We start from the raw sequence: 27,261 nt of genomic DNA, 5'->3' as shown, positions 1-27,261 counted from the left end.
AATAAAATGATCTCCTGGATTCGGGCGATGTACCTCGAATTCTCTGCGGCCCAAACCTGTATGGAAATAAGAATCACAAATTTTGGCACTTTGGATAACGCATACTGAGGGTGGAATACTTTAGTCGCTCCCACTGCGGGATTGCACATATCTTCGGGGCCTACAATCTGCAATGATGCAGCTTTTATTTTGAGGGTTTACTGATTGGATGGCGATTATGACTAAGTTATTACTGTTGGCAGGGTTCTTCTCTGGCCTGTTTTCCCTCTATTATGCTTTGTATGCGTGCGTATTGGATGTTGTGGTCTGTTTCTGCAGATTGCATTCCCTGTGTTGGCCGGCACATGGTGGAATCACTGCTTTCAGTCTCTCTTTCTTCGTTTTCGTCTGAAGAAGAGCAGTTTTTATTCAGGCTCTTTGCCAGGTCTTTTGCGACCTCCATAATGGAGCGCATTGAGCTAAGTAAATCAGGTACCATCAAACACAGCAAACGAAAGGCACATCCATCATAAACTTTCGAATCGAACTTTTAGGGCTGGTGGGAGATGGAATGGAGAAGCGACAGGAATGATTGAAAGCGGCACGGATGCAGAAGGCTGCTTGCTGTTCATGAGAAAAATCGAATGGGTTCTTGGGGATGTCGCTGCAGCGTTCGTCATTTCATCGGTTGTTGCCGTGTCGTCATGCTTAGCTGTGCAGTGCAGTGTCTCTTTCATTCCTCTGCGGATCATGTTTTTCTTCTTACCTGCCGAGACTTGCGCTTGCTCGTGGATGATGTGTGCCCTCTTAGGTCGCTCATCTATTTTAGCGTGCTGTGTTAATCTGTCTCTTTTTGCGTAGGCATGGGCCCCATAGACATGGAGGGGTACCAAAGAGATTACACAATCTTCGCCGACGGTACGCTAAACGCAAAACCCGCTCGCCTTCCTCAGCTTTCCTTTGTTTTGTTAATTATGCAAGATGGCGCACTTTCCTTCCCTAGCATGTAGAGCTACAAACGTCTCGAGACTGAGTTACACACGAATTGCGCCGACTTCCGCGTGTCTGTGCCTTGTAATCTGGGCTTCTTAGGCATCCACCTCGATGACGAAGTAGCCACTGCAGTTGGTACACAGAGCATCTGATTCTCGTTTCCTTTATTTCGGCATCTTATCCCTTCCTGCTTAGCCCCTTCGTAATGTGCAGTAGCTCGATGCTTTTTGCGTCCCTCTCTTTCCACTACTATTGAACCAAGCATTTTCTTCTTTGGTTCCCGTTGCTGTGCTATGTTTCTCTCTTCACAATAGTCAAGTTTTTCTACTACACCGAAGAATCCGCCTTGGGTGACACTCTTGATGAGCTCTTCGGCGCCTCTCTTTCGTCCCTTCATGAGTCTCTCCTCGCATCTAGAGGACCAGAAATCAGTCCCACGCGCACCACTGTGCGCATTAAACAATTTGTGCACAAAAAACAATCGTTTCTCTTGGATGTTGCGAGGGGTCAAGAAATGCCTGTGGAAGGCCTGGAGACTGAAGCTGAGGAAAGCAAAATCTACGAGCGCCTCACAGAGGGATTTACATCGATGCAGAAAAAGGCTACGGAACTCAAGCCGCTACTACTTTCTTCTCTAAAGAACGGCCAATACTTTCCAAGTGAGGTGACTAGAACAAGAAAGTGCAAGAGGGGGGCATGCCTGCATCCATAGGCATACAGGGCACACTCATGCATGCGCTTCTTCAACCTTTCTCCCTCTTTGAAGTTACCCACTGGGAGGAGAAGCCAAAGCAGTATTCTAAGCATGAATTTCCACACGTTGATGCAGTGTATATGCCTGGTTCGGAAAACTAGTTTGGCGTCTGCATCCCAGCTGCATTTGTTGATGAGGCCGCAACGAAAGCAGTGAAGCCTTCGCGAAGCCTCCTTGTTTCCGTCTTACGGGCTCTAAGCGCCTCCCCTTTGGTTTGCTTCACTGTCCCTTCATATTTCTTTGCTGTGCGTTGTATGTCTACTTGATGGATTGGTCCGTTTCTTTCTCCATCGAACTGCCAACGCCATTTCCCGCTGCACTCGTCTCCTGCCCTAGCGTTTGCACTCCCTGTTTCCGGTTGCCTATCTCGCTCACTGTTGTGTTGCTCCTTCGTTGCTTCTTGTAGGAACCTACCTTTGTGCAGACAAAAATTCTCCTGCATTGTTGAACTTCATCGCCGGCGCCTCCGCCCGCATCGCAGGGGCTGTTGAGGAGGAAAAGTAAGTGTGAAGGCATGCCGTTCTGGGTGCTCTTGGAGTGGTCTTAGATCAAGGGCCAGAGATCGAGAGGGGGCTTAGCGTGAGGGGCATTTGGGCTAACCAGGACGGATGAATTGTGGGTAACGAGAGAGCAGCTTAATTATGACCTTGCTTTATGCTTTCATATGCACGCATCAACATGAGTTGGATTTCTTTGTCATGTTCGTTTGTGTGTACATGTTCACTCGGCCTTCTATTCCTCCCCAAGTCTGTACCGCTAGACACGTTGCTTGTGCGGTCTGATGCCTTATTTTGCTGTGCCTTGGCTGCACGTTTCTTCCAAGCCTCGCCACCTCTGGTAGTCTGTGTCAGCTTTGAGGCTCGGACGCACCTTTTGCAGATTGAAGCGCCGTCGCAGTAGCCGATTGAGAAAAAGGAAAAAGGGTTCTGTTGCCCTTGCCCTCCTTGATATCCAAGATCTTGTAGAAAACGCCTCAATGTACGGCATCGAGGGAAACAGATATGTCCTCGATATGAGGTATCGCTTCCTTCCAGTGACACAAGCAGGTGCGCGAGGAAGAGTTGTACGCAGCAAAGAAGAAACTTCCGGTATCCACTTCGTGCCAATGGAGAAAGCCCCTTACGCAATTGATTGCGTCTACTCTTTTTGTGTGTCCGTCTCTTTCTACTTCGTTCGTGCGCAGCTCTTGACAAAGAAACTAATGAAGACGATGAGCTAATATGAGCCGAAACCCGCTATCAAACGACTCGCTTGAAAAGCCCCCCAAAATTTGGTGGTTGTGGTCATTTGCGTCGTTGTTATAGTATAAGGGCTAAACGGTAGCAAAAAAACCTTCGGACAAGGTCAAATAAGAGGCTTCAGCGATGCTCGTGTGGGTGCAGTACTTATATACGTATATATAAGATGGTGTCTCCGCAGGCCATCACGCTCCGCCTCCCTCTAGCCTTTCTCCGGTGTACCATACGTTGAGTGTGTTGCGTGCATTGCCTTCTCTTCAAATGCCTCCTGGGGTGCTGATGTTTATTGGTTCACGGCGCCAGTGGGGGTGCCAGAGAAAGACTCTTGAATGCCGCAGGAGCACGGAAAATACTCAGGTGACCCTGTGTGAAATAGAGGTCATTAGTTTGTGATTGCCCTGCATCCCATGAGCATCCACCTAATCTTTTGATAGATACTACTGAACGCGGCAAACTCGTGACCAGCATAAGCGTGAAGGTGAGTGTTGTACCACATACAGATGCGTTGGGTGATTCTTTTGAAAAGGACTGAAGACTGTTTGCAACCACTTTAAACTCTTCTGTCTACAGGCCTTGGTCCCTCCTTTTCTCTCGTTCTTCACCCTCATCGATTTGCCTTATTGGTACCATTTGCATTTTGCCCACTGTCAGGCCTCCTTCAGCGCAATAAGCCCAGGCCACGGCTGGCACATGGAGTGAGTGTTTCAAAGTCTTAGTGTTCTAAGTAGCTGTTGGGCAGCCTACACGCCACGCAGCACAGATTTTAGATGCATACAATAATAATTCTAGTCTGGCACCCATAAAGGAATATGTGCCAGTGGTGGCCCTCTGAAAAGCTGTGCTGCTAGACAACGGCTACGTCAACTTCTGAACAGTTCTACGAGTGCCAGTTGCCTCCCCGACAAATGAACGAAAGGCACGAGATGATAGCACAAGTCGAGGCTCAAGAGGCAATGACGCGCGAAAAGCGTATTCTACGGACACATAGGCAAGAAGTTCCAGATGTCTTGGTCCTGTCTAGCCATTGCCTATTCTTTTGGTATTTGCTTGTCTCCTCGCTAGAATCCAAACTCCCTACACCAGGCAGGAACAGCTGTATCATCTCGCCCCTTTGAGGCCAAATTGGGTAGCGTATTATGTTCGGATTCACTTTCACCTTTCCATACGCTATGCGTATGACAGATGCACATCCGAAGGGCACTGCAGAACAAGACTCTAGGGAGTCCCCAAAAGCGCCCTTCATGAGGTGCCCTAAAGAGAGTCGTTCCTATAAGGAGGAAAGCCTAAAGGGGCACTTACTGAACCCCGAATCATAACCTGACTCCAAAGCACAGCCACGTTCATTTCACAGACTAGTACATGCCCCCACGTCTTATGAGCCCCCGCAAAGAGTTCGATACTCCAGTCGAAGGGGGGCCCAACCAGGGCGAAAAAAAACTAGATTCGCTCTCTTCATCTTCTTCAATACTGTATGGCTCGCCCCAGTCAGACTCAAAGAAGTCCAAAAGGGAGAAGGTAGGAGAAGCGGCTGCAGCATTGCAAAGCAGAAGCAGTTCGGTTGACTTAAGCAGATAGAGTGTGCTTTTGACGTGGATGTCATACTTGTACATGCTCTACCAACTCTCTGGCATACCGCTCTGTTTCCTTGAGTACGCGATTGCGGGGTAGTTCGGGTCAAAATCCAAGTTTCCAAGCCCATTATCTGAATTAGAAGCCTGCCGTGACAGCCGAACAAGGCCTGGCTGCAGATCAGCGGTGATGTGAACTTCCTCCTGAATGAGCTGTAGAGCCGGCTGTGGTCTGATCAACTGGTCTGATGTACTGACGGGGATTACTCTGCCACCCAGCAGATCCAGCTTCTCTGTGGAAGAAGATGCGTCTACCGCGGGCGACGACTCTGGGGGAGCCGTCCTGACGGGGCTAGATAAGTACAGGAAATAAAAGGGTAGCCACAAAAGGCTGGTGTTTTTGAACAAGAAGACTCGCATCTGCAAAGATAGCAGGTGGAGATTCAGCGAAGACGGGTACAGAGAAGACGGTGGGGTCAGGGGGAAAAGGGCTATCGATCTGAGGGAAACAGACGACGGCAGACGACACTCATTGCAATAGATATTTCCTCGTAGCTTGAAGAGTTGCTATTCTTGCACCGCTGAAGAAGGAGCAAAACATTCACACTATCCATTTTCACATGCTTCATTACAGTAACACATTATGGGCAGTTCCTCTCGCTAAATAAGGGTATGTCTATGCGCATATTACTTCCACAGACACATCAGCACAACAGGTCGAACGTTTGCTGACAAGGGGACACATCCTGCTGCGCTTCGGATTTTGGCTATTGCTTGCATCTCGGTCCGAACTTGCTCTTGCCAAGAGTGTTTTAGCCTACCCGCGATGCTGAGAGCCTCTGACGACAATAAATGAAGAATGAAAAATCCTAGAGTGAATAAAAGATGACAGACAAATTGATATCCCAACGCTATCGAAGGGACGTCGACAGATTCGACGCGCGCAAAAAAGCGTGGTGGTATAGTACGAGAGCTAGTGCGGCGAGACAACGTGGCCAACAGAAGAAAGCAGGGTTATGATCTTGCTTGCAATTAAAAGGTAAGGAAAAGGATATACGGAACAGCGCAAATATGCACATGGAGACCATCAGAAAGTCAATCGACAGCTAGCTGATAGCAACCTGCTGTGTAGACGACAGAACAAACTTGGCTTCAAGAAGGGAAATACGATATTGGCCGCCTCTAGGGTAGAAATTACTACAATAGAATTTTCAGACTACTGATTGAACAAAATGAACGGAATAGAGATTGATTCTTATTCCCTCGCGAGTTCATGGACCATGTACCCAAGAACAGCAGTAGCCAGCCCCAAAAGGCGTTGTGCTGAATAACCATCAACAATTGCGGGGCGGGGCACGGTAGGAATGAAGGACAGCCTTAGATTGATCTACACCTCTCAGGAGCAAAGAAAAAGAACTTCTGCCATATTATTGGGCAATTATCTTCTTTTTCTCGTGTTCCTGCCGTTTACGCCACCAACACCAAGTGAGCAGAAACAGCCCCACACGAGGAGAGCAGACGCTGTGCTGTAAATGGATATGCAAAACAGACAAAGGAATTACTGCATGGAGGCCCCATTAGTGCTCTTAGTATTCATTTGGAATTAAGCGTGGATGTCCACTTGACGATGCCTCACGGATTCCTACGGTATACTCATTGGCCGATTGAGGAACGAAGAATATTTCGAGAGAAAATAGTACTTGTGCTTTTCGTGCGTCTTTATCTCATTGAGCGACTTCGTATTGGCCACCGATGGATTTCTCCGTTCAACAGGGTCGGAGAAAAGGGCGGGTCCGGGTGCCTTTGGCTGCGTTGGGGTGTTCGCTGTCCGGCATGTCTCTCCGTGATTTGTTCTCTACTTTTTGCGTACGGTCTAGTTCCGCATCAGTTGCAGAACTAGGCAGCTCATGCTACGAGGATTTTTCCCGGATTGCAGCCGCTCAGCAGTGCCACAGAGGCCATAAATATTCAGCGTGCAATATTCAGCTGTTTTAAATCTGCAGCTGTTGTTGCGTTAAACTCTGGTTTTCCCACCGATAATTTGTTGTTCATTCTTCACACTTCTGTCGTGTGGGCTATTCCTTTGTATCTGGCGCTTATAGTTATTATGAATTTGAGTACCGCCTGCTGCTCCCTGCAGCCCTTGCCTTGTGCATCCCCCACTTCTTCAGCATCACCCCCGTATACATTCCGCTCTTCCTGTTTCCTCTGCCTGCGTGTAGGATGGAGAACGAAGAGGGAAAGGTTGTTGATCTGTACGTCCCCAGGAAGTGCTCAGCCACCTCTCGGTTAATCCCTGCCAAGGAGCATGGGGCGGTTCAGATCAACGTTGGGATGGTGAGTCGTGCTTTTTTTCTCCCAACTGTCGTCATTCAGTATAGTTACACCCTGGCTAGTCCGCTTTCACATAGAGAGGATGCTTGGTTTGCCGCTCTTTGGTCTAAGGCGTCGCACATTTTGGAGTTAGTTCTTTTAATGTTTATATGGGCGTGAATTAGTGCTGCCTCGCAGCATTTTACGAACTTGTATTTGTTTGTAGGTCGACGAGGCCGGTCGTTACACCGGAGAGTACACGACAGTTGCGCTGAGCGGCGCTGTTAGACAGCGGGGGGAGAGCGATGCCTGCATGAACCGTCTCATGTGTGAGAAAAAGATTCTGAGCTTCTCCAAGTAAACAGCAAATCCAGATGGATCACATCAGATGATCTATTGAGCTTAGACTGTAAAAATGGGCAGCAGTGGAGTGAATAGGCACCTGGTTTGCTGGAAGCTGGCGTTTTTGGCAAACTAGGTGCTAGGGGGAAAGACTGATTTATGAAGTACAAACTTCCCCCCAATTGTTGCATCTGCTTTACGGGGTAATTAGCACGTTGCGAGAACTTGAATCCAGAAACCAGTGAAGTAGCAGAAACGTAGCGGTATGTCTACATAACGGAATTCGCCCTTGAGAGTTAGCTGCTGATGGGTTTCTCCGATAGGATCTTGCTAGGGCAGGGCCTGCATATACAGTGGCAGGCTTTAAAAAGCTTACGGTAGCCATGCACGCGTCAGAATTGTGAATGTCGAGCAGTTGCAGCCAGCAGTCGAGAAGCTCTAGGGCGAATGGTTTGTCCGCATTTGTTGCTGTTTACTGAACTGGGGGGTCCGAATGAGGGGTTCTTCCCTTAGTCAGAGCCTTCACCGTTCGTAGAATTCGGCCTTGGGCAGGTTTCTTGCACGGCGGTACCATGCGTGTGAAGACGGCAAGCATTTTCTGTAGACGGGCTAGGATGACTCTGTGAGCCGCTGAATTCGGATTTAGTTAAGTAGATGAAGCTTTATTACCAAGTTAAACGCTGGAGTCCCCCCGGAATACGCGCCATCACAGGGCTCGGCGATTTGGTGGCGTTCGCTGGGTGTAGCATGCATTCAAAGGTTACCCATTTTGACGAAGTGTACTTAAACCGCATTATACTATAATACGGCCACAAAAAGTCTAAATTTGAACCGTTTTCAAGATGTTTCGCAATGGTGTGTGCAGCTTTCCCTAGAGGACAGCCGACGCTGCGCCAGAGGTGCTGTGCTGTTGCGGTACGCTAGAGGCAGCAGCAGAACGCGGATGAATTTAATTTTGTATATTTTTTCTGTACCTACAGCGAAATACCACAATTGAGTATTTCATGAGGAGTAAATAGACGGTGGCTACCCCTCCCCTGCCGCTGCAATGTTTTCGTGTTAGTCTTGGAGCAAACCGTCAAAACGCTCGAAAAGCAATTTGGCTACGACAATAGTACATTATTCTGTCTCCTTACAGGAGTAAAGGGATTATATCTTTCAATGATCTCGCAAGGTGCAGACCACGCTGGGTACCAGTGCTGTCAATGCCTGCGCCCACGAAATGACACCCAGGGACCTATGGGGGACATGCATATAAATCATCAGCCATATTCTTTTTGTTCCTCTGGTTTTTCTCCCAACCAGTCTCAGCAGGAGTCGCTGCGTAACGGGCTATGTGGAGCAGCAAATGCAAATGGGATTGCGCAGGAACAAGAAGCACAGTCAGGATGCTCCTGTGCAGTGATGCAAGATTATTGCCATTGTCCTTCAATAGCCCCAAAGATGATAAGCAAGGATTTCTTTACTTGCGGGGCTACGAAGCGTTCACAAAATACTGATGTGTGGGAAGTGTATCACCCTTTGCAGGGCTGCTATCATGATCGTCGAGTCGACCATTTTACGGATCCCTCTCCGAGGCAGCAAGTGCACGGAACAGGAGCTGTACTGACTGATGCTCCGCTTTCATCCACTCAGGCTCAAGCAGAAATGCGTCAAATAGAATATGAATATTACGTATGGGATACGACGACTCAGGAATATGTGCAAACGGATCAGGAAACAGGAGAAAAGATGCTTCAAAACCCCCACTACTTCCAGTATCACTACAGACTTGTCGAGAACACGAACAACGGGGAGGCACAGCTTCTGCCTGAGCCACTGGATGAACTGGGCTGTCCACTTTATCAGAGAAATTCAGAGCAAGAAAGCCATCCTCACGTGGAAGCTGATCACTTGTACGATCAACAGTTCACAGAGGAGTTAGATGACGCCAGCGGTGCTGCCTGTGTTCATGCTACTTCTGGATATCAGGCCACACCGGAATCACTTGTACCCCCGCGACAAGAGCGGTGCTGCGTGCCGAAGTCGACTCATCTGCGGTGCTGCACGCATGCGGTACGGAACACCTTGAGGTGTAACCATCAAGCTGTTGGAAAAGAAAACTTCGCGTCTCCTAAATGCGGGGGCCACAAGAAGGTGCTTCAGCTTGAGCGCTTCTGTGGAGAAGGCATCGACACATGCGAGGCAAGTGCTGAAGCACCCCATACTGGTTGCCGCAGGATACCAACAGGAAAAAATGTCCGCCCGCAATTGGACGCAACTCATCCTTCACATGCCAACAAAAGCTTCTATAGTTCGTGCAGTAGGCCGTGGCAAAACTCGCCTGCAAGTATACGAGATCGAGAGTTGCAGGTCCGGCAGTTGAGGCATCTTAAGCGATTGCAGCAGCTAGAAAAAGACGAGCTGCTCAGGCGCCAAATGATGCTAGACACTTTGGCAGCAACTCTGCCCACTTCGACGGATCATGCTGCGACTTCAGAGAGGAATGGAACTCATAGACAGAAGAGCCGTCCTGCTAGCTATACCCGTATGTCAGGAAGCAAAACCATTCGGCCTTCCCCACGATGCCCTCCGGAGGGAAATCGAAAAGTGCGCAACGATCCAGTTAACCGAGGGCGCTACTTCAGGGCTAAGTGGAAAAGCGACCGATTTTTGGAGCAACAGAAACATCCAACATTCGACGTAAAGGCATACGATGCATGGTTAAAAAGTAGTGGGCATCTACTAAGGGGGAAAGTCCTCGAGCTTCAGCTAGAGGAGCAACGACTGCTCTCAAAGCTGAAACAAGAGAGGCCCTCACACTCAAAGTGATGCTGATTTTTATAGCGGAATGTATTGTGTATTTTTCCACTTCTACAGTGAATCAATTCTTTCCGCCAGTGCCTCTATCGTCCCTTGGCTCCCCGCCAGTGGATCTGCAGCACCCCCATATACTAGGGATGGAGGAGGCATCGGTGATGCAAGCGACGCCGTTGAGCATGTCAGACTGCACTGCGGTATGCCTTGCCCGAACTTCGGAGCGCTGTTTGCTGAATGAAAGATTTGACACTCCGAAAGTGACTTGTTCAGGCCAGGGCTCAAACAGATGTCCCCAAAGTCTTGTGAACTTCCATTTGACGTAAAGCTTTGCACCGAATCATTCTTCGGCAACGATGTAGATGAAGTGCTAAAACGACTTGCACCAGGCTCCCCTGCTTCCGCTTTGATGAAATAAAACGATGCGTCGCTTTCTAGAGCCCAATGGTGGATTTGAATTCCACGGTCTTGCGATCTGAAGTCAGGTACACACTCGAACACGGGTAAAACAACATTAACAGCGTCGGAGTCGGTGAAATCTGAAGTGAACATCGCGGCGGCGCCGTCGTAATAGATGCTTTCCGTCATTGAGACATCTTGAATAGGCTGCAAGTTCCCCCATCCTTTCTCGAAAGCTTTCATATACGACGTGTAGACGTCTGTAGTTTCGATGCGTCTTCTGATTTGATAGATGTGTAACGGGAATAGGAACGGAGACGTGAGGAGCTGAAGGGCCGTTGGTCGCTTCCGTGGATCCTTGGTTAAACATTTGAGTAAAAAGTCTTTTGCATCCTGCCTTATACAAGGCAGGCGATCTTTCACTTGCTTCTCCTTGAATGCCGGAATTTGCCTAGAAGCTTCCTACAACACGCGAAGGTGCTTCCTTGCATGCACAATTACACAAAAAGACGATTGCGAAGCGTACGTGGATGTTGAGACATTCGAATAGACGTTCTCCAGTCAAGAGCTCAAAGAATATAGTTCCCACAGCCCAAACATCGATGGCATAGCTATATCCTTTTCCCGTCAATAAGAACTGCTCAGGTGCGCAAGCGAAGCAGGTCGTATAATTCTTTGTGAAAATACTTCCCGGTTTGACTTTCCTGATGTGAAGTAACGATGGGAAAAACCGCTAGAAGCGATACTCTTAGCCGACTTACGCGCTATTGCCAAAATCTATTAGCTTAACTTCGTCAGCTAGGAATGTTTCCCCATGCCGCACCAAGATGTTTTGTGTTTTGAGATCGCGGTGAATAATATTTTTAGAATGAATAAGCACCAATGCGCACACAATTTGATAAATGTACACCCTGGCCACCTCGACCTGAAGCATAACCACTGAATTGCTCTTTAACTTGATGTATTGCATGGCATTTCGTACCGGCATGCCGGAGGTGTGTTTAGTCTTTAAGAACTTCCGTAGTTCTCCTCCATTGACTAATTCAAGCGCCAGATGATCATGGGTATCATCAACTGCGCTGTGATGGGCAATCGCTGTTGCAACTGCAGAATTGCCCACTTCAACGGCGACAGAATGTACAACCAATCCAAGAAACTTAGTAGGATGCGGGTCTTGTGCTCTGTACGTCAACAAGGGGCCGTCCAGGCGGATTTCGCGAATGAGCGAAAATTCATGACGCAGCATTTCCTTCGGTTCACGTTTGATCGCCACAGCCTGTCCTTGCATTCGCTCTATCCCAAGAAATACCTCGCCGTTGCCTCCTTTGCCCAATCGCACATCAAGGAAGATTTCGAATCGGCAGGAAATTGGCACATCATATTCCGTTAGGTTGGTAGCCGCAGCACACCGGGTGCCCATACGGGAGTGCACTGCTCCCTTTGATGCACACCGGCTTAACTGCCGATCCATCCCAAGTAGGACGCGGCGTAGAGAAAAGCTACAAATAGGACCATCACTTTTGTTGATCGTCCGTCGATCAGACATTTTCACTGGCAGCATGCGGAAACTGCAATTTTCTGCAGAGTCAATCTGTGTAAAAAGCTCAAGGCCTTTCCCGGTTTCCTTTAAAAAATGACAAGTGAAGATTTGATCCACTTCAGTCGAAGACGCCGGGAGCCAACTTGGTTGGTGTAGAGCAATACTAGTCTCTCGAACCTTAACGCGCAACTGAGGACACTTTCCTCTACACTCTAAGAACCGTCCAAGAGGTATTGGAACAAGCGTGCCAAAAGTATTGTTTGCACAGCTACAGCCAACGACGTAGTCTCCAATATCTCTGAAAATATAGCACGATGGAAATGGGGAGGACTGGATCAAACAAAAATAGTATCCGCTCCGCGCGCATTTCCTCTCTCGGGTGTCGTGCCCATGTTGATTGGGCAGCACTCTGTGTTCGGCTGCTACTGGAGGCATAGCCTCTGTTGTCTTTGCAGAGCTGTTGCTGAACTTCCACTTTCCCAACATAATATACAAGCGGGTGGAGGTGCCAGAAGTGGTGCGCTCTACCAAACGATGGCGAGCAAAGCGCACGACACCCGCGCAGCTGTTTCCACTGCTAGGCTACTGATAGGCTTTTAAAAACGAGAGGGTGATGGGATGATTATGCAGTGCGATGCATGAGGGCCAAATGCATGGTTGGGGGTGGTGAAAATTTCGGTTTTCCGGCAGAAGCTCTGCCGAATTAAAAAGAATGCCTACAAGCTCGCGCTGATTGCGATTGCGCGAAAAAAACTCATAAATAAGAAACAAAATAACATATCAAAGCTCAGAATGTTTCAACATGCGTTGCTACTGTACGGAAGGCTACTTGAAGGTATTGTGGAGTGTTATGTTGCGTACGACAAATCTGCAATTTCAGAAGCTGTCCATACAGCTAAGGAAGAACTGTACTCCTCCGGCTCGTGAGCAGCTGATCTGTAGAACTTTACAAGGTGATGCGCTATGTCATTTTTCAGCACAGTAGATTAAGCTTAAATTTTTCATGATCACTGAGAAACCGAAAAGAATAAGCCGGTCACGGGATGCGCCCCGCAAACTAGGGAGATGAGAGCAGCAGTATAGAACCCTTTCTTTGTGCTCCTAAAACGAAACTGTACCAATCAATACGACTGCATTGAAGCTGCGCACAGCAAACTCGGGGTGTGTTGCGTACTATGTAGCTCTCCGTTTGGGGAACCTGCAGCCTGGACGATAAGATGAATCGTGCCTTCCCCCCTTTTTCTTTATGGATGCGAAATAAAAGACCAACCAACGTCCTATCCTCTCCAAAGTAGGGAATTTTTGATTAAATCCCTGCCAAATGCCAGTTCATTCTCTGGATCGGCGTTAAGCTGTCTGACCGGCACTTATAGCTAGCGCAGTGCTCAAGTGAGCATCCATAGTTTTGAAACTGAAACGACAAAAGCACGTTAAAGCGAATAGCTGATCTTGAGAGGATAATGGCGGCACACACAAGGTGAATGAACGTTCTGTTCCATTGCAAGCATTCCGGACTCCCCGATGTGCGACACCAGCAGCCAGTGGGCTGCTCCCTGTAAGTTGGGTCAAAACTCATTATAGAGGCTTCCCAGAGCATTTTCCAGACATCAAGTCTCGTATTAGCGAAGACTCTTTTATCATTTTTCCTGGACTACAAGCGCCTTGATGGGAAGTTGACTTACAGACCGGCGTTTTGCATCCTGTGGTCAACTGCTGAGCTAAAGCACTCCCGAGCTGCATACAGCTTCTTTAAAGTGGCATTATCGGACGACTTTCGCGACATGTGTTGAGATACAGAATGAGAAAGTGTGAATTCATTAAATCACTGCAGCACGTCGAGCCATCACTGGAATATTCGCGATCTGGGAACCCCGTGGAGCGAGGTCCTTCTGGGTGGAGAAACGTTGGATTTTTCATCTTCCCACCACAAACCCTTGATGGGACTGATCTCAGATATTCTTTTGCTTTAGCGGGAATTGAAGGCTTGTGAGTACTCTTTGTAGTGTGCCGGGCCTCGCACTCGAACACATCCGGCACGCGCAGTCGGAGTGCCGCAACGATGGATGGACCATATGGAGGAGGGAATTCTTTCCTCCACACATGTTTAGAGAGATGCGACTTTATGGCATTTTTTGCGGAGCTACCGAAGACGAGCAACCTGTTTGTCCGTGACAGGGGAGGGCGGACTGTCATGGAGCTGGCGATGCACATGGCAGCTGATTTGTTTCAGTCCTGCTTCAGCACATCTTTCCCCATAGATAGCAGCGCTTTCGGAAAGTATATGTCATGCTCTTGCGCCGTCTGCTCGCACAGGAGGCATCGAGGCATGCGAGATGGTCAGGGGGAGAATGAGAAGATACACCAGTGCAAGAATCCAATGCGGGTTCGGTATAATGAAGAGTACATTAATATGTACCTCCAGCCAAAGCAAATGCGTCTAAATAGCAAGCTTGCCCCCGCGGGACCATCATTCCCAGCAACTCACAAATATACTCCTACACAGTACCCCCCGGGGTGGAATCCCAGTACGAGGTCCTCTCACGGCAGATCTCAGCAAAACCCGGCAGAAAACCAGGGTGAATAAGCTCGTTATCTTCACAACTATGCCCATCAGTGTATCAATCGGTACAGTTGTAAATTGTCGTATATACCTTGACGCGAGTCATGTGGGAAAATGCATTTATGAATAGGTTCATGAGAGTAGTAGTGAATGCTGCACGGCGCGCACTGTTCTGCCCCATCTAAGCTGCTTATTCTAGGTCTCGGGACCTACTGTAGTCTAGATGTGACTATATATGACCACGTTTAGCCTTTACTCAAGATAATTATTTTGACTGATGGACGGCTGCCGCCCTCTTTCCAGGTCCCCTAGTGCGTGTGCGGATTGTTTTACCTTTACTTCTGTTTCAGCTTCATTCCCTCTGCCATCTGGGGCTCTGGCTAGTGTTCCCGGTCCATGTCTCCCCCAGCAATACTTCTACCCCTGCGAAGCTGAAGATGAGAGCGCCGAGGGAGGGAAATTGGCTCTTGAACAGGTGAAGCTAGAGAATAGAATGGTGCAACGCGAGGTACTGGTTCTTGTCGAAGACGTCTGCACCGGTCCTCTGTGCGATACCATGAAGGCCAGGATGAGACGGCTGTTGAAGAAGCTACGGTCGTTAATGCTCGTCATGAAGCGGCTTGGGGCATGTTACATGCTACGTATTAAGGCGACTGAGGCTGCCGTGGACGGAAATCTTTTGCAGCAGAAAATCACATATCCATTTCTTTATTCGGCATTGCTGCATAAAGCATTTAAGCTATACCCCAACGGGCCTAGGGGCCAAGTAAGATCTACTATAAGGAAATGATACAAAAAAGAAAACACGAAAATCTACATCGCAATCTGTAGGATATGTTCATGAGGAGTCGCTGTAGCTGGCTACTGCATACTTAAATGTACAAGGTGCTCGGATTATGTATTGTCAGCGCATTCATGCCTTTTTCCAAAAACATGCCTGACTTTCGTGCTTCCGCAGTGGTTTGCTTTTATGACTGAGCCCTCCTTTTTACCCATTATTCAATGCAGTTGTGCTCTTGTTTTTGATTCTTTTTGATAATTTACTTTTTTGCTTTGCATTTCTCAGGCATTTGACCCCCTGAATCCAGCAGATGGACGTCGTATGATTCAGTTGCTGGTGAACTACCAGCTGCCAGGATATGAATTGGCTCTCTTCCTGGGGAATTTAACTTCTATTTTCAGCGAATTCGTGTCATTTTTCGCCCAGGATGACGTGCGCATTTGGCGTCCAGGGAGAGAATTGCAACAGTTCTATCTTCACATGGCATTTGCCTTAGATAACGTGGATATATTTAAATTCATCGTTAATTATGGGCAACTCTTCGCGGGGCCCACAGATATTTTCAAGTGGGAGGACCTTCTGTATGCACTCATGGAAGTAGGTTGCTGAGCGGTTTTGGTCATACCGTATGTTATTCACTGTCGCATGTTTTATCAAGAAGCCGTCACCCGCCCGTCTCGCCTGGTTGTCAGTTATCAACTGTTGCTCACCCCTTTGTTGCGCCTTTTCTTTTCCATCTTCCGCCTATTTGCTGGTGGAGTTGCTGACTACGGAGAATATGAGACAGTCTAAACGCCACTTTATCATACATCATGAGAGAGGCAATAGTTCCATTGCCCCCTCGATCTCTTGTTTCCTGGTTATTGCACCGCGCTGTCTTGTGCAGTGGTTTGCCTTCTCGTATGCTAGCTTCGGTAATGAATGTTGCTGTAGACCTAAAGCTGATGACTAATTAGATCGAACGCTCTTATGCTGTGGCATTTCACTTGCATTTCCTGTTTCGTTGTGCAGCACCGGGACAAATTCCGTCCTTACTTCTCCTCCCTTTTGTCTTCGCGCCTGAAGAGCCGCGTGCAGAAACGGCTAGTAGAGGAGGGCACGGCGAGTGACATCAAAATGAAATTCCCAGCAGGTAATTTAGGTGAACGGGCAGTCACCTCTAAAGTTTGAAGTTTGTAGGCTTTTCTCGAATGCAATTAGGCGATTTTTGTTTCCAACTTCAATTAAATTCACCCCATATATGATTTACACTAGCTCATACCCGCATGGTGCACCACAACCTGCTCCATTGTTGATTTTAGTTAGACAGGCTCTTCATGTAACATGAACTCATGGAAATACTTTTTCGATATTGAGGCATACGTAGCACCTGTGCAATAAAGAGTTTGGCATCTATACACGCATTACGTAAACCATGTATGCGCCCTGGTACATGTGCTCCAATACTCCCTAGTGGTTCAAAGGCAAACCGAATTCCGCACACCTCTGCTCAGGCACATATCCACACTATCGTATCTCATGCCTTTCAGGTCCGATCTATACCCAGGCTCTAAACTTAGTTTCTGTCGTTTGTTCTGTTTCGTTTCAGAGCCCGTCAAATACCCCTGTGAGGAGCGCCTGCTGACGCAAAAGGTTCTAAGCGAGTATGGCTCTCTCTTTGGAAAAGAAGAAGCAAAGGAGCTCAGCGAGCTATTGAGGAGATGGAGATATGGGGCAGCCAGGCCAGAAATAGATAGGACAGGGAAGGGGGGGGCGTTGAAGGCCTCCGTCTCCTCTGCTCCACAGGCCTTCTGGTGTTAGATTTGAGGCAGCGAAAGTTCATGAAAAGGGCCTCTTTAGGGTCCTTGCTGTTCCATCACTCAGGCGTCCAGGGTGTTGACTGGGCTTCGGAGGCTAGAGGAAAGAGAAGAGCTGGTTACTCTTCCTCTTGCGGCATGTGTGATGCGTATGGCGCAACTCTTTTGGCCCTCATGCCTTCACACCCCATTTCCGCTTAATGTTGCTTGGAGGCTGGGCTTTCACTACACCACAAACCAAGGATGACAGGCGCTTTCTCTAGCCAATACATCTCGGTTGAGTCAAGTAGTTGCAAAGTTGGATGGCGTGTGCGTCCTATTCGTCTTAGTGACATGATCGTCGTTCCTAATTTTTGCGCTTTCGGTGAACTTGACCAAGCTTCGGGGATTAGGACTGGAGGGAATAACCCTGGATAAGAGACAGAAGCGCGGTACAATGGCTTATTCCAGCATCACAGCGTAAATGGCTGCAACGGGGAATGCATTTAGCTAGGTAGCACGACCGTCACTCACACAAAATTTCCCCCAATGCCCCGTCCGGCTGAGATATATACGCCTTATGAAGACCCCTTATTCCCGACTTGAGCATCAAAGAGGAAAATAGCTCGCACGTTTCCTGCTTAGTTCTTTGCGGCATGGCGCGCCACAAGGGCCTCCAGCTTATCTGGACTTGCCCCCGTCAGCTGAGTCGCAAGCACAGCAAGCCAACGAGGAGTAGAGAGCTAATACCGACATTCCCAGCAGAAATACGGTACATATACATCAAGTAGCGTCCAGTTCGATCACATACACCAGTACCAAATAAACACCAGCAGCCCCTAAAGTAGTGCCAAAAGATAAAGTTGAGTAGAATGCCTCATCAAAGCACTTGTATGCTCCATTAGTGCACATAACAAAAGCGATGCATTTTATATTCCACATTTTGATGCAAACTCAACCACCAGAAATCACCCCAGTCAACCTTACTGAGTCGATTGCATAGCCCTTATCTCTGTACACTTTGAAGGTCGGGAGCATCGAAGGGGCGTCCGGATGGTCCGGAAAATCGTCAACGTTCACGGAAGCGAAAATCCCAGAGTACCTCTGAGACAAATGCTGTAATGAGAGAGATACAGAGACACGCACACTACCCGATCATGTAGCTATCGGATGAACTGGTAGAAGACGCTGTAAGGGAAGAGTGCCCAGCTAGCAGGACACTCTTCCCTTAGGTTTACGGCTGGCTGTCTAGCCGCCGAGCATGCAACGGGCATGCAAGAAGTTGGCAAAGCAAGTATTCATGTGGGGAAAGATCAGCCCTCGAAGCCGGATCGCCGATGAGCTAGCCAGGTGTAACGGCCGCAATTCAGATGCGCATCCTTACGTAGACTAATCCAAAGCTAAAACCTCTGTCCCTCATCACAGTGACTTACGTGAAAGATGGGTGCAATACGCCTGCACGGGCCGCACCAATTTGCTCCGAAGTCAACGAAGAGAGGGACTCCAGCGTTTTTCGCTTCCGCTAGTAGCCGGTCGAACTCGAATTGGGTTCTTACCGACCTCACTTCTCCCCCCTAAAACACACGGTTGACGGTGCACATACGAAGGGCAGGCGCGGTGTGCCACCCTGACTTCTTTGCCATGCACGGCTTTTCACGAGTTCATGCCCTGTTCGCTGCGTCTGTTCCCCTTGACTCTACATTGCTTTGACTAATTCTCGAAAGTTCACCTGCTTGACGCCATCGGTAGCCGTCGCCCCCCCTCCACTGTCGCCTTTTTCTGGTGCTGCAGAGTCTTGTGCTTCCCATCCGGTGAGTATTTTGAATAAGTGGATCAGGGGCTTCGCCAACATGAGGAGCAAGATGCCCAGGTGCCATATAGGCACGCAGATGGGCCCTATGCAGATGATCATTGTAGCTTTACAAGGTCACTAGAGAGGCAGACCCTACTCAAGTCTCGTACCACAAGAAAAAAAGAGACCATACACTTAATATCCCTCCACCGCCGCGATGCGCGGGCAGCTCACTGGATACAGGAAATCGCTTAAAATGACGGGAAAAAATCACGAAACAAAACACGAGAAAGCCGACAACGCGAGTGGACACTGGCGCCCATACCTTGGAGACCCCTCCACAAATAGGGGGGATAGTTGTAGCCCTGTTTTTCTTGTTACGCGAAGACAAGTAGTAAAAGTTTCAAAAATCAGTCATGAGAAACGCAGGAGAGCCAGTAATGCGCACAGGAAGGCCGGAAACAAGAACAAAATTCCAGTTACGAATCACGCGAAACCATTGGGGCTGCAGACCGCCAGCGAGAGCCGAAGGAGGCATAAAGTTTGTGCGTGCACTTCATTCCCCTCGAACTCCAACCCTTGATTCATAATCCCTAAACCATCAGATATCCCTGGCGCTACTGCTGTCTTTGCGCTTTTGCCTTCTATGTACTGCGGTGTTACTGATTGGCTGCTCTGCTGTGCAACATTGGCAACAAGACAAGGCTGGAAATTCCTCTCCAGAACCGACGCAAATCTTGAGCTGGCTGTGTTATTTATTCTTGGAAGGGCGAAACTTTGCTGTTTCGCCGTCTCGCAGTCATGACGGTCTCGGCTGCAGTAGCAGCAGTCGAAGCAGCAGCAGTCGAACCCGCAGCAGTCGAAGTAGCGGCGGCGGAAGCCACAGTGGAAGCAAAGGGGGATGAATCGACTGCAGGCAGCAGGCGCAGTGCGAAGCTCGATAAAGATGAGCAACAGCAGCAGCAGCCACAACAGCTGGTGGACGACCCCATATCGGATGCCGCGTTTTTCCCCTCTTTAGAGGAGCAGAACAGGCAGCTCAGCGAAGCCAAAGCTTCGCTGCAGCATCAGCAAGAACGGCGGCGGCAACTGCAGCAGCAGCAGCAGCAGCAGGAAGCAGAAAACGAGTCACTGGAAACAGAAGCCACCGATGAGGCGTGCTGCAGGTAGGAAACATCGAGGCCATACGCCTTCAGCATTGGCTTTCAGTGCAACTACGGGCTCTTGCAGCCAGTGCCACTTTCCAGAGGCAAGCGTCTCCTGCTGGGCAGGAGAATTTTTCGTGGAGAAGGCGCTCAAATCGCGAGAGGAGGGGCCTGGCACTGCTGCCTCAATCCCTTTTTTGACGGGTTCTGGTTGGGGTGTCTCTCTCCGGTTTGCGATTTCAGCTACTGCGGCGTTTCCGGATGCGACATTTTGTTGCGTTGCGCATCATGCGATCGTTTCTTCTGCAATTCGGTGTCTGGGGCACCTCGCCGCTCAGGGGTTGCGAGTCACATTTTGCATCACATCATCAAGAGCAAGCACCGAGAAGTCAGATTTCATCCTATGGGATCTTTAGGTCGGTTTCCAGCTGGAACTGCGACGTGCGAAATGTTTTGAACTGCGGCGCCGTTCGTGTGGAGGGAACGCTGGGGAAGCGGAGTTTCGATGCCTCCTGCCCCTTTTGCCTCAATCTTGAGGTTCAGTGACTGCGTCTTCAGAGCCTGAAAGAGGGTTCTGAGGAGACGCGAGGCTTCGAAGATCGTCCGGTGTGTGCGGCTGAGAGACTGCCCTCTTCCGCCTCACCCGATAAAAGACTGCGCTGGTGATACACTGTGTGTTTGCTCGTCCGCATCAGGCGACACGAAACTTGAGTGCTTCGTATGCGGCGTGAAAAACGTTCTTCAGCTTGGCATGGTTGTCTCCGAGGCCAGAGGCGTCGTCATCATTGTCTGCAGGTGTGTCTGTACGTATGTATATATGTATGCATGTACGTGTATTTGTGTATGTTTGTTTGTATATTTGTGTATGTGTGTTTGTATATTTGTGTATGTGTGTTTGTATATTTGTGTATGTGTGTTTGTATATTTGTGTATGTGTGTATATTTGTGTATGTATGTATATTTGCGTATGTATGTTTGTATATTTGCGTATGTATGTATATTTGTGTATGTATGTACATTTGTGTATGTATGTATCTATATATGTGTTTGTATATTTGTGTATGTATGTATCTATATGTGCGTTTGTATATTTGTGTATGTATGTACATTATGTATGTATGTATATTTGTGTGTGTATGTGTTTGTATATTTGTGTATGTATGTACATATGTATGCATGCATATTTGTGTATGTGTGTGTTTGTGTATTTGTGTATGCACGTTTGTATGCATATGTGTGTGTGGAATTGAGAACCTGGAATCGGGGCGTGGGGTTTCAGTTTGTTTTTGGAAGGGCTGAGGAAACTGGCTGAGGGAAGCTGCTGGAGATAAGGCTTTGGAATACGTGTAGATGGTGCGCGCGCCGTACATTGAAGCACTTGGCATCTTGGCTTTTTGCGAGTGGGCATGTGCAGAGACAGGTGCTATGCCAAGGGCGTGTTGGAGGACAATGGATGGGATGCGTCTCAGTGGCAACCCCTCATTGATAATAAGGCATTCGCCTCCTGGCTTGTGAGAGTAAGCAGGATATGGAGTTTGGGAGTCGCAGATCCGAAGGAGGGGGGAAGAGTGTGGAAGGAGGGGGGAAGAGTGTGGAAGGAGGGAGGGGTAGAATGTGGAAGGAGGGGGGAAGAGTGTGGAAGGAGGGAGGGGTGGAGTATTCTTGTGTGTTTGTGTTTGTGTTCATGATTCTTAGCCACTGACGAATGCTGAGAGGGCTGCGATGCTGCCAGTGAGTCGCCTGGAGATGGAGCAGTTGGAGGAGCGATGGGCGCAAGACGGGAACGCCACTCTTGCCGACATTCGTTCGGAAGGTAATTGGGGGTTTCCGCTTCTTGGCATGCAGTTTCCCAGCTTGCATGATCGTAGGCCTAAGGATAGTTAGCCCGCTAGCAAACGGAGGCGTACGTACAGACAGACGGAGCGAGGAAGAGCGCGACAGCGAGAGGGAGACAGAGACCTTCTAGATGTCTCTTGCATTTTCATGGTCGTTCCCCGTTGGGTAGGGGAGAGTACACTCAGTGAAGGGGAAAGCCGAACGCGTGTGTCTACCTCCGCCTACGGACTGCTGCTCGCTTTTAGTCTCGTGCATGAACCTCTTTGCATGCGTATTTATGGCCATCCGTGTTACTGGCTTCCCCTTTTCTATCCCTTTTCAGCAAAGGTTTGTCCTTCTCAGAGAGAGAGAGAAAGACCCTCTTTCACCAGTTTTGCCTGTGCCGATCAGCGTTGCGAGGGATGCTTCTGCTGCTTGTTGAGAAGCTAGTGGCACTCAAAATGCGACACGCAAAACAAGTTTCTTAAAGCAGCCGCTGGGGAAGGATGACACCCTCAGACATGTCGTGAGGTGCCTTCCAGACTGCACATGCATGCGTATGTGGCGCATGGGTGGCTCCCGCAGGGAGCGAGCCCCTCGTCAATTGTGAGCTGTTGTATCCCGACGCCGTGAGTTATCAGCGCGTCTTTGCGCCGCTAATCGCTGCAGAAGCAGACATCGAGAGGCGACGACGACAGGAGGAAGTAGCGGTCAGTTCGCCATCCACTATCTGTTGCAGCATTTCACGCTTCCAGCGTTTGCTGGTAGAAAATTCGCGCTCAGCATGCGTGTTGCGTCGTTGTTTTCCTCTGGACAGGAGACTCTTAGCGCCCGATTCGGACGTCTGGGGGAGTGCGGGGGTGGGGGAACTCATCGTTGCTTCTACGCCTCTGTATGCTTCCTTTTGCCGCAGGAGGCTGTCTCGGTGCACTGGGAGAAAGCACGATTCGACAAAGTCAAGTGCTTCTTTGTCTTGGAGGACGACAGATTTTCAGGGGAAATATCCGTGGGGGAGGAACTGGTCATTTCGTGTAGGCTGCCACGCTCCTTGATGCGGCCTGCTCGCAGCAGCAGCAGCAGCAGCGCGCCTTCAAGCAGCAGCAGCAGCAGCAGCAGTGCTGGTGGAAGTGCTTCTGCGGACGGGGTTCTGTTCGATTGGAATTGTAAGGTTTGGGTGGCTGCAATAAACAGGCAAACAGGCATGATTGAGGCCATCGTTCTCCATAACAGAAATGGAAAGGTGTGTTTTCTTTGCATGCCTTTCCCGCTGCCTCAAAGGCTTTCTCTGAACTTTACACAACAAATACGCGATCCGTTGTTGGCCATGCTGCCCGTGCTAACGCGCTTCCCACTTGATTGCGTTCCATTTAGAGGCCCTTGCCTTGCATACCCTGATTATTCATGCCTTTGCCTTTTCTAGGTGCCCTTGGTTTTTAGCCAGGAGTCTGTTACGTTGAGCTGCCGTTTTCGACGCCTCTCCCACATATCTCCCACTTTGTGGTGCCTTGGATCTGCGCCTCTCTCTGCTGCTGTAGAGTATTTTCCCTGCCTAGATAAGCAAAACGCGTGTTGTGAGGCGGGGGAGGTCTTCTCTCTCTGTCTCTCGCACTCTCGCTGACTTGCTCTCGCTTTGTGTGTGTATGTTTGCATGTATGTTTGTGTGTATGTTTGTGTATGTATGTTTGTGTATGTATGTGTATGTATGTTTGCGTGTATGTGTGTGTCTTTGTGTGTATGTGTCTGTGTGTATGTGTGTTTGCGTGTATGTATGTTTATGTGTATGTATGTTTGTGTGTCTGTGTTTGTATGTATGTGTGGCTCCCCTGCTTCGTTCGGTAGCTGCCCTGCTTGCTGCTGCACGCCTCCTGCTTGCCGTGTTTCTATCCTGCTGTTTCTTCTCTCTGGCTTCCTCGCGCGCGCATTCGCCTGCCTTCCGTTTGTCATGTCTGCCACAGACTCCCTGGGGTCCTTGGGAGGATCCGACTCCCCGTATATACAGCGTGCAGTGCATGTGGAATAGCATAACGTATGAGCGAATGATGGGGGCACTTCGTTCTTTTGCCGCGGACGAAAGGAGCATTAGTCCGTATCTGTGCGACACGATCATTGGGAAAAACATGCTGCCCCTCAAGATTCAGTAAGCCGAGCGAACGCTAGAATTGCAATGCTTTTTCGTGTGTGTGTGTGTGTATCTGTATGTGTGAGTGTGTGTGTATCTGTGTATGTGTGTGTATCTGTGTATGTGTGTGTATGTCTGTATCTGTGTGTATGTCTGTATCTGTGTGTATCTGTGTATGTCTGCGTGGCACTCTGCTAATGCCTCAAAGTGATCCTCCCCACTAATGACTTTCCCCTGTCTTTCAAAGGCGGGAGCAGCGAGTTTTGTGTCTGGCCTCCCTCCCGCGCTCAAGGTGCTTTCTGCTCGTCTCGTCTTTCATGTGTCTGACTGTGCATTCATAGCGGTGGGGTGGGGTGGGTTGGTAAAAAGAGGGTGGTACCTTGCTATATACATGTGTGTGGATTTGGCGGTTTGTGGCGCGATGTATGGAATGCTCCTAGCGGCATGTCGACGCGTCTGCTTACGCATCCCTTCCTACATACACATACAGAACTCGCGCCCCCCACGATCCAGACATAGAACCGTAATTCGTAATGTATAAGAATGTATAGGGGAAATTCAAACTTTGGATAGGCGCCCATACGTGAATGCCGCCGAAGTGATCGCACGAGTGTGTCCGATGTGGTGGTTTTCGGGGGCGTTTGCTCTTTTGCTCTCTTTCTCGTTTGAAATTCTCTTTCTCTCTCGCTCGCTCTCTCGCTTTAAGTCTCCCTCTGCTGCTGCGATATTTCCAGCTTCTGCTGCATGCTTTTCTGGTGCTGCAGGGTAGAAATTCCAGGAAACGTGTCGGCCCCTAATTTGCCTCCCTTGAATTACAGCCAAATCGATGCCATACGCTATGCGTTGCAGCACAGGCTCACGTTAATCCAGGTGTGCAGCGCACATGCAGCAGGCTGGAGTGGGAGGCCAGAGTAGGAGGGGGTGATCCTCTTTTTGAGTGTATGAACGCAGAAACGATGGGTGTGCATCTGACGTTCTGTTGCCCAAGCCACAAAGCCCTTAAAAGCGCTGCTCCGCCACTGACTTCATGCTGGCAGCGTCTGTACACTCCCCTGACATCCTCCTCTTGAACAAGGCGCTGATTGCTTTCCTGTCTGCTGCGGCGATCTTCCTTAGGGGCCTCCCGGGACGGGAAAAACGCACACTGCTGCTGCCCTGGTGTACAACTTGTGGGCTTTGTATCCAAACACGCTTCCCATCCTCGTTTGTGCGCCAAGCAACGTCGCCGTAGACAATCTGGCGGAAAGGATCCACCTGACAGGCCTTAAGGTGCCGCGCTTTAGATGGCTGCATGCGGATCTGCCGTTTTAGTGTTTGCCCTTGGCGCGCAAAAAGCTGCGCGCGTCTCCGAGGCGGAGTATATCTGCGGGAGGGCGCTTCCACACTTCTGCGTGTAGTCCTTCGCTTTTCTCCGTCTCTGTGTGTGGACCGTCCATTTTTTGAATTGCGGGTTGGCGAGAGGCTGCTTTTTGCCACTCGCTGCTTGGAAGGCGTAGATAGTAGACGAGAACGACACCCATAGGGAGATACAGACCACTGTTTGCGCGTGCTTGCGCGTGTGATGGCTACTTTTCAACAGGTTGTTCGTGTGTATTCGCGCCAACGGGAGACAGCGGCGGATGATGGAGGGGGTGCTGTTGCTGTGCCCTTGGAGCAGTTGGCTCTGCACAAGCTGGCGGAGAATGCGCCTTCGGCAAAGAGCGAGGCAATGCTGTGCTTGCGATCGAAGAAACTCAAGGTAGTTTGGGAGAGCAGCCTTTGTCCGTACAGTCGCGCGGCACACGCCACAGACGGTGCAGAGTGTGGGCGAGGGGCAGAAGCAGAAGCAAAAACGTTCACACACATATACATATATATATATACATATACATCCTTGACAGCCGAAGAAGATGCTGTGGATCATATCATTTATGCACAAGAGCGTGGTAGACGCTGCAGGGCTTGAATGGTTAGGCGGGAGCTCGAGGTGCATGCATATATGTGTGTGTTGAGGTGGACAAAGTGGCTATATCTTGGTCAGAGACGCCTCGCCTATGGGTGTATTGCAGAAATGCACTGCTGTCCTAGACTCTGTGTATGTTCGTTTGTGTATACATGTGTGTATATATGTGTATAGGCAGGTGTTTGTATATATGTGTATATATGTGTATATAGGCAGATGTTTGTACATATGTGTGTATATATATGTATATAGGCAGATGTTTGTACATATGTGTGTATATATATGTATATAGGCAGATGTTTGTACATATGTGTGTATATATATGTTTATAGGCAGGTGTTTGTATATATGTGTATATATGTGTATATAGGCAGATGTTTGTACATATGTGTGTATATATATGTATATAGGCAGATGTTTGTACATATGCGTGTATATATGTGTATATAGGCAGATGTTTGTATATATGTGTGTATGTATATGTATATAGGCAGATGTTTGTACATATGCGTGTATATATGTATTTAGGCAGATGTTTGTATATATGTGTGTATATATATGTATATAGGCAGATGTTTGCATATTATATATGTGTGTATATATGTATATAGGCAGATGTTTGTATATATATGTGTATATAGGCAGATGTTTGCATATTATATATGTGTGTATATATGTATGTGAGCAGATGTTTGTCTATATATATGTGTGTGTGTATATTGGCAGATGTTTGTCTATATATGTGTGTATATATTCCTCTTAAAAGCAGAGGCATGGAGGTACAGTCCTCGCAATAAGTTGATGTCTTGGGAGTGCAAAGGACGCGCATGCGGCTGTATGTTTGTGCAACTTTGTGTGTGAGTGCTTGTTCGGCATTCTGATGGGCAGAGCTGGCAAGGCGTGTAGGGGGCTGTTAATTTGACGTCTACTGGGGGGTAAGCTCCGTAGGATTTTCGCAGGTGGAATGACGGAGAGGATGCTTTTTGTTGTTTTCTGCTGTCGTAGGAAGGCGAGCTCAGTCCCCAAGAAGAAGGGCGGCTGCGAACTCTTCAGCTCAAGAGCGAGCATGAGGTTCTGCTCTCTGCTGATGTTGTTTGTTGCACCTGTGCTGGAGCCGGTATGATAACTCTACTTTTTCTCCCTTTCCTTTCCCTTCCTGCTCCCAACTTTCCTGTGTAAATTTTTTATCTCTCTCTTTCTGTTTCTTTCTTTCTTTCTTTCTCTTTCTCTCTGTCTCTCTCTCTATATATATATATATCTCTCTCTCTCTGTCTCTCTCTCTCTCTCTCTCTCTCTCTCTCTCTCTCTCTCTCTCTCTCTCTCTCTCTCTCCCTCTCTTCCTCTCTCTCTTCCTCTCTCTCTTCCTCTCTCTCTTCCTCTCTCTCTCTTCCTCTCTCTTTCTCTCTCTCT

The 27,261-nt window shown here is 48.8% G+C and overlaps 6 protein-coding genes across 6 annotated transcripts; 4 read left to right on the top strand and 2 right to left on the bottom strand.

Moving 5' to 3' along the window:
* Window positions 1-6,755: 6,755 nt before the first annotated feature.
* LOC34620001 (40S ribosomal protein S21) lies at window positions 6,756-7,206 on the top strand. Its single transcript, XM_022733273.1, has 2 exons — window positions 6,756-6,869; window positions 7,072-7,206. The coding sequence occupies exons 1-2, from the start codon at window positions 6,756-6,758 to the stop codon at window positions 7,204-7,206; spliced, it is 249 nt and encodes an 82-aa protein (XP_022586398.1).
* Window positions 7,207-7,841: 635 nt separating this feature from the next.
* LOC34620002 lies at window positions 7,842-9,998 on the top strand. Its single transcript, XM_022733274.2, has 2 exons — window positions 7,842-7,977; window positions 8,251-9,998. The coding sequence occupies exons 1-2, from the start codon at window positions 7,842-7,844 to the stop codon at window positions 9,996-9,998; spliced, it is 1,884 nt and encodes a 627-aa protein (XP_022586399.2).
* Window positions 9,999-10,040: 42 nt separating this feature from the next.
* Window positions 10,041-12,408, bottom strand: LOC34620003. The gene is made up of 4 exons (XM_026335654.1): window positions 11,365-12,408; window positions 11,144-11,307; window positions 10,909-11,086; window positions 10,041-10,844 (listed from the first exon to the last, which is right to left on the bottom strand). The coding sequence occupies exons 1-4, from the start codon at window positions 12,406-12,408 to the stop codon at window positions 10,041-10,043; spliced, it is 2,190 nt and encodes a 729-aa protein (XP_026191439.1).
* A 1,573-nt stretch (window positions 12,409-13,981) lies between these two features.
* LOC34620004 lies at window positions 13,982-17,063 on the top strand. The gene is made up of 5 exons (XM_026335653.1): window positions 13,982-14,502; window positions 14,822-15,248; window positions 15,549-15,860; window positions 16,275-16,395; window positions 16,852-17,063. Exons 1-5 carry the CDS (start codon window positions 13,982-13,984, stop codon window positions 17,061-17,063), a joined length of 1,593 nt encoding a protein of 530 aa, XP_026191438.1.
* A 616-nt stretch (window positions 17,064-17,679) lies between these two features.
* LOC34620005 lies at window positions 17,680-18,950 on the bottom strand. The gene is made up of 3 exons (XM_026335652.1): window positions 18,739-18,950; window positions 18,026-18,140; window positions 17,680-17,781 (listed from the first exon to the last, which is right to left on the bottom strand). The coding sequence occupies exons 1-3, from the start codon at window positions 18,948-18,950 to the stop codon at window positions 17,680-17,682; spliced, it is 429 nt and encodes a 142-aa protein (XP_026191437.1).
* A 681-nt stretch (window positions 18,951-19,631) lies between these two features.
* LOC34620006 (regulator of nonsense transcripts 1) lies at window positions 19,632-22,842 on the top strand. Its single transcript, XM_026335650.1, has 6 exons — window positions 19,632-19,996; window positions 20,219-20,364; window positions 20,647-20,770; window positions 21,390-21,492; window positions 21,671-21,788; window positions 22,376-22,842. The coding sequence occupies exons 1-6, from the start codon at window positions 19,632-19,634 to the stop codon at window positions 22,840-22,842; spliced, it is 1,323 nt and encodes a 440-aa protein (XP_026191435.1).
* The last annotated feature ends 4,419 nt before the right edge of the window (window positions 22,843-27,261 follow it).

The sequence above is a fragment of the Cyclospora cayetanensis genome, unplaced genomic scaffold (genome assembly GCF_002999335.1).
Source record: "Cyclospora cayetanensis isolate NF1_C8 unplaced genomic scaffold, CcayRef3 CcayRef3_contig_76, whole genome shotgun sequence".
In the NCBI taxonomy this organism is placed as follows: domain Eukaryota; phylum Apicomplexa; class Conoidasida; order Eucoccidiorida; family Eimeriidae; genus Cyclospora; species Cyclospora cayetanensis.
This window is presented reverse-complemented; position numbering and strand designations above follow the sequence as displayed.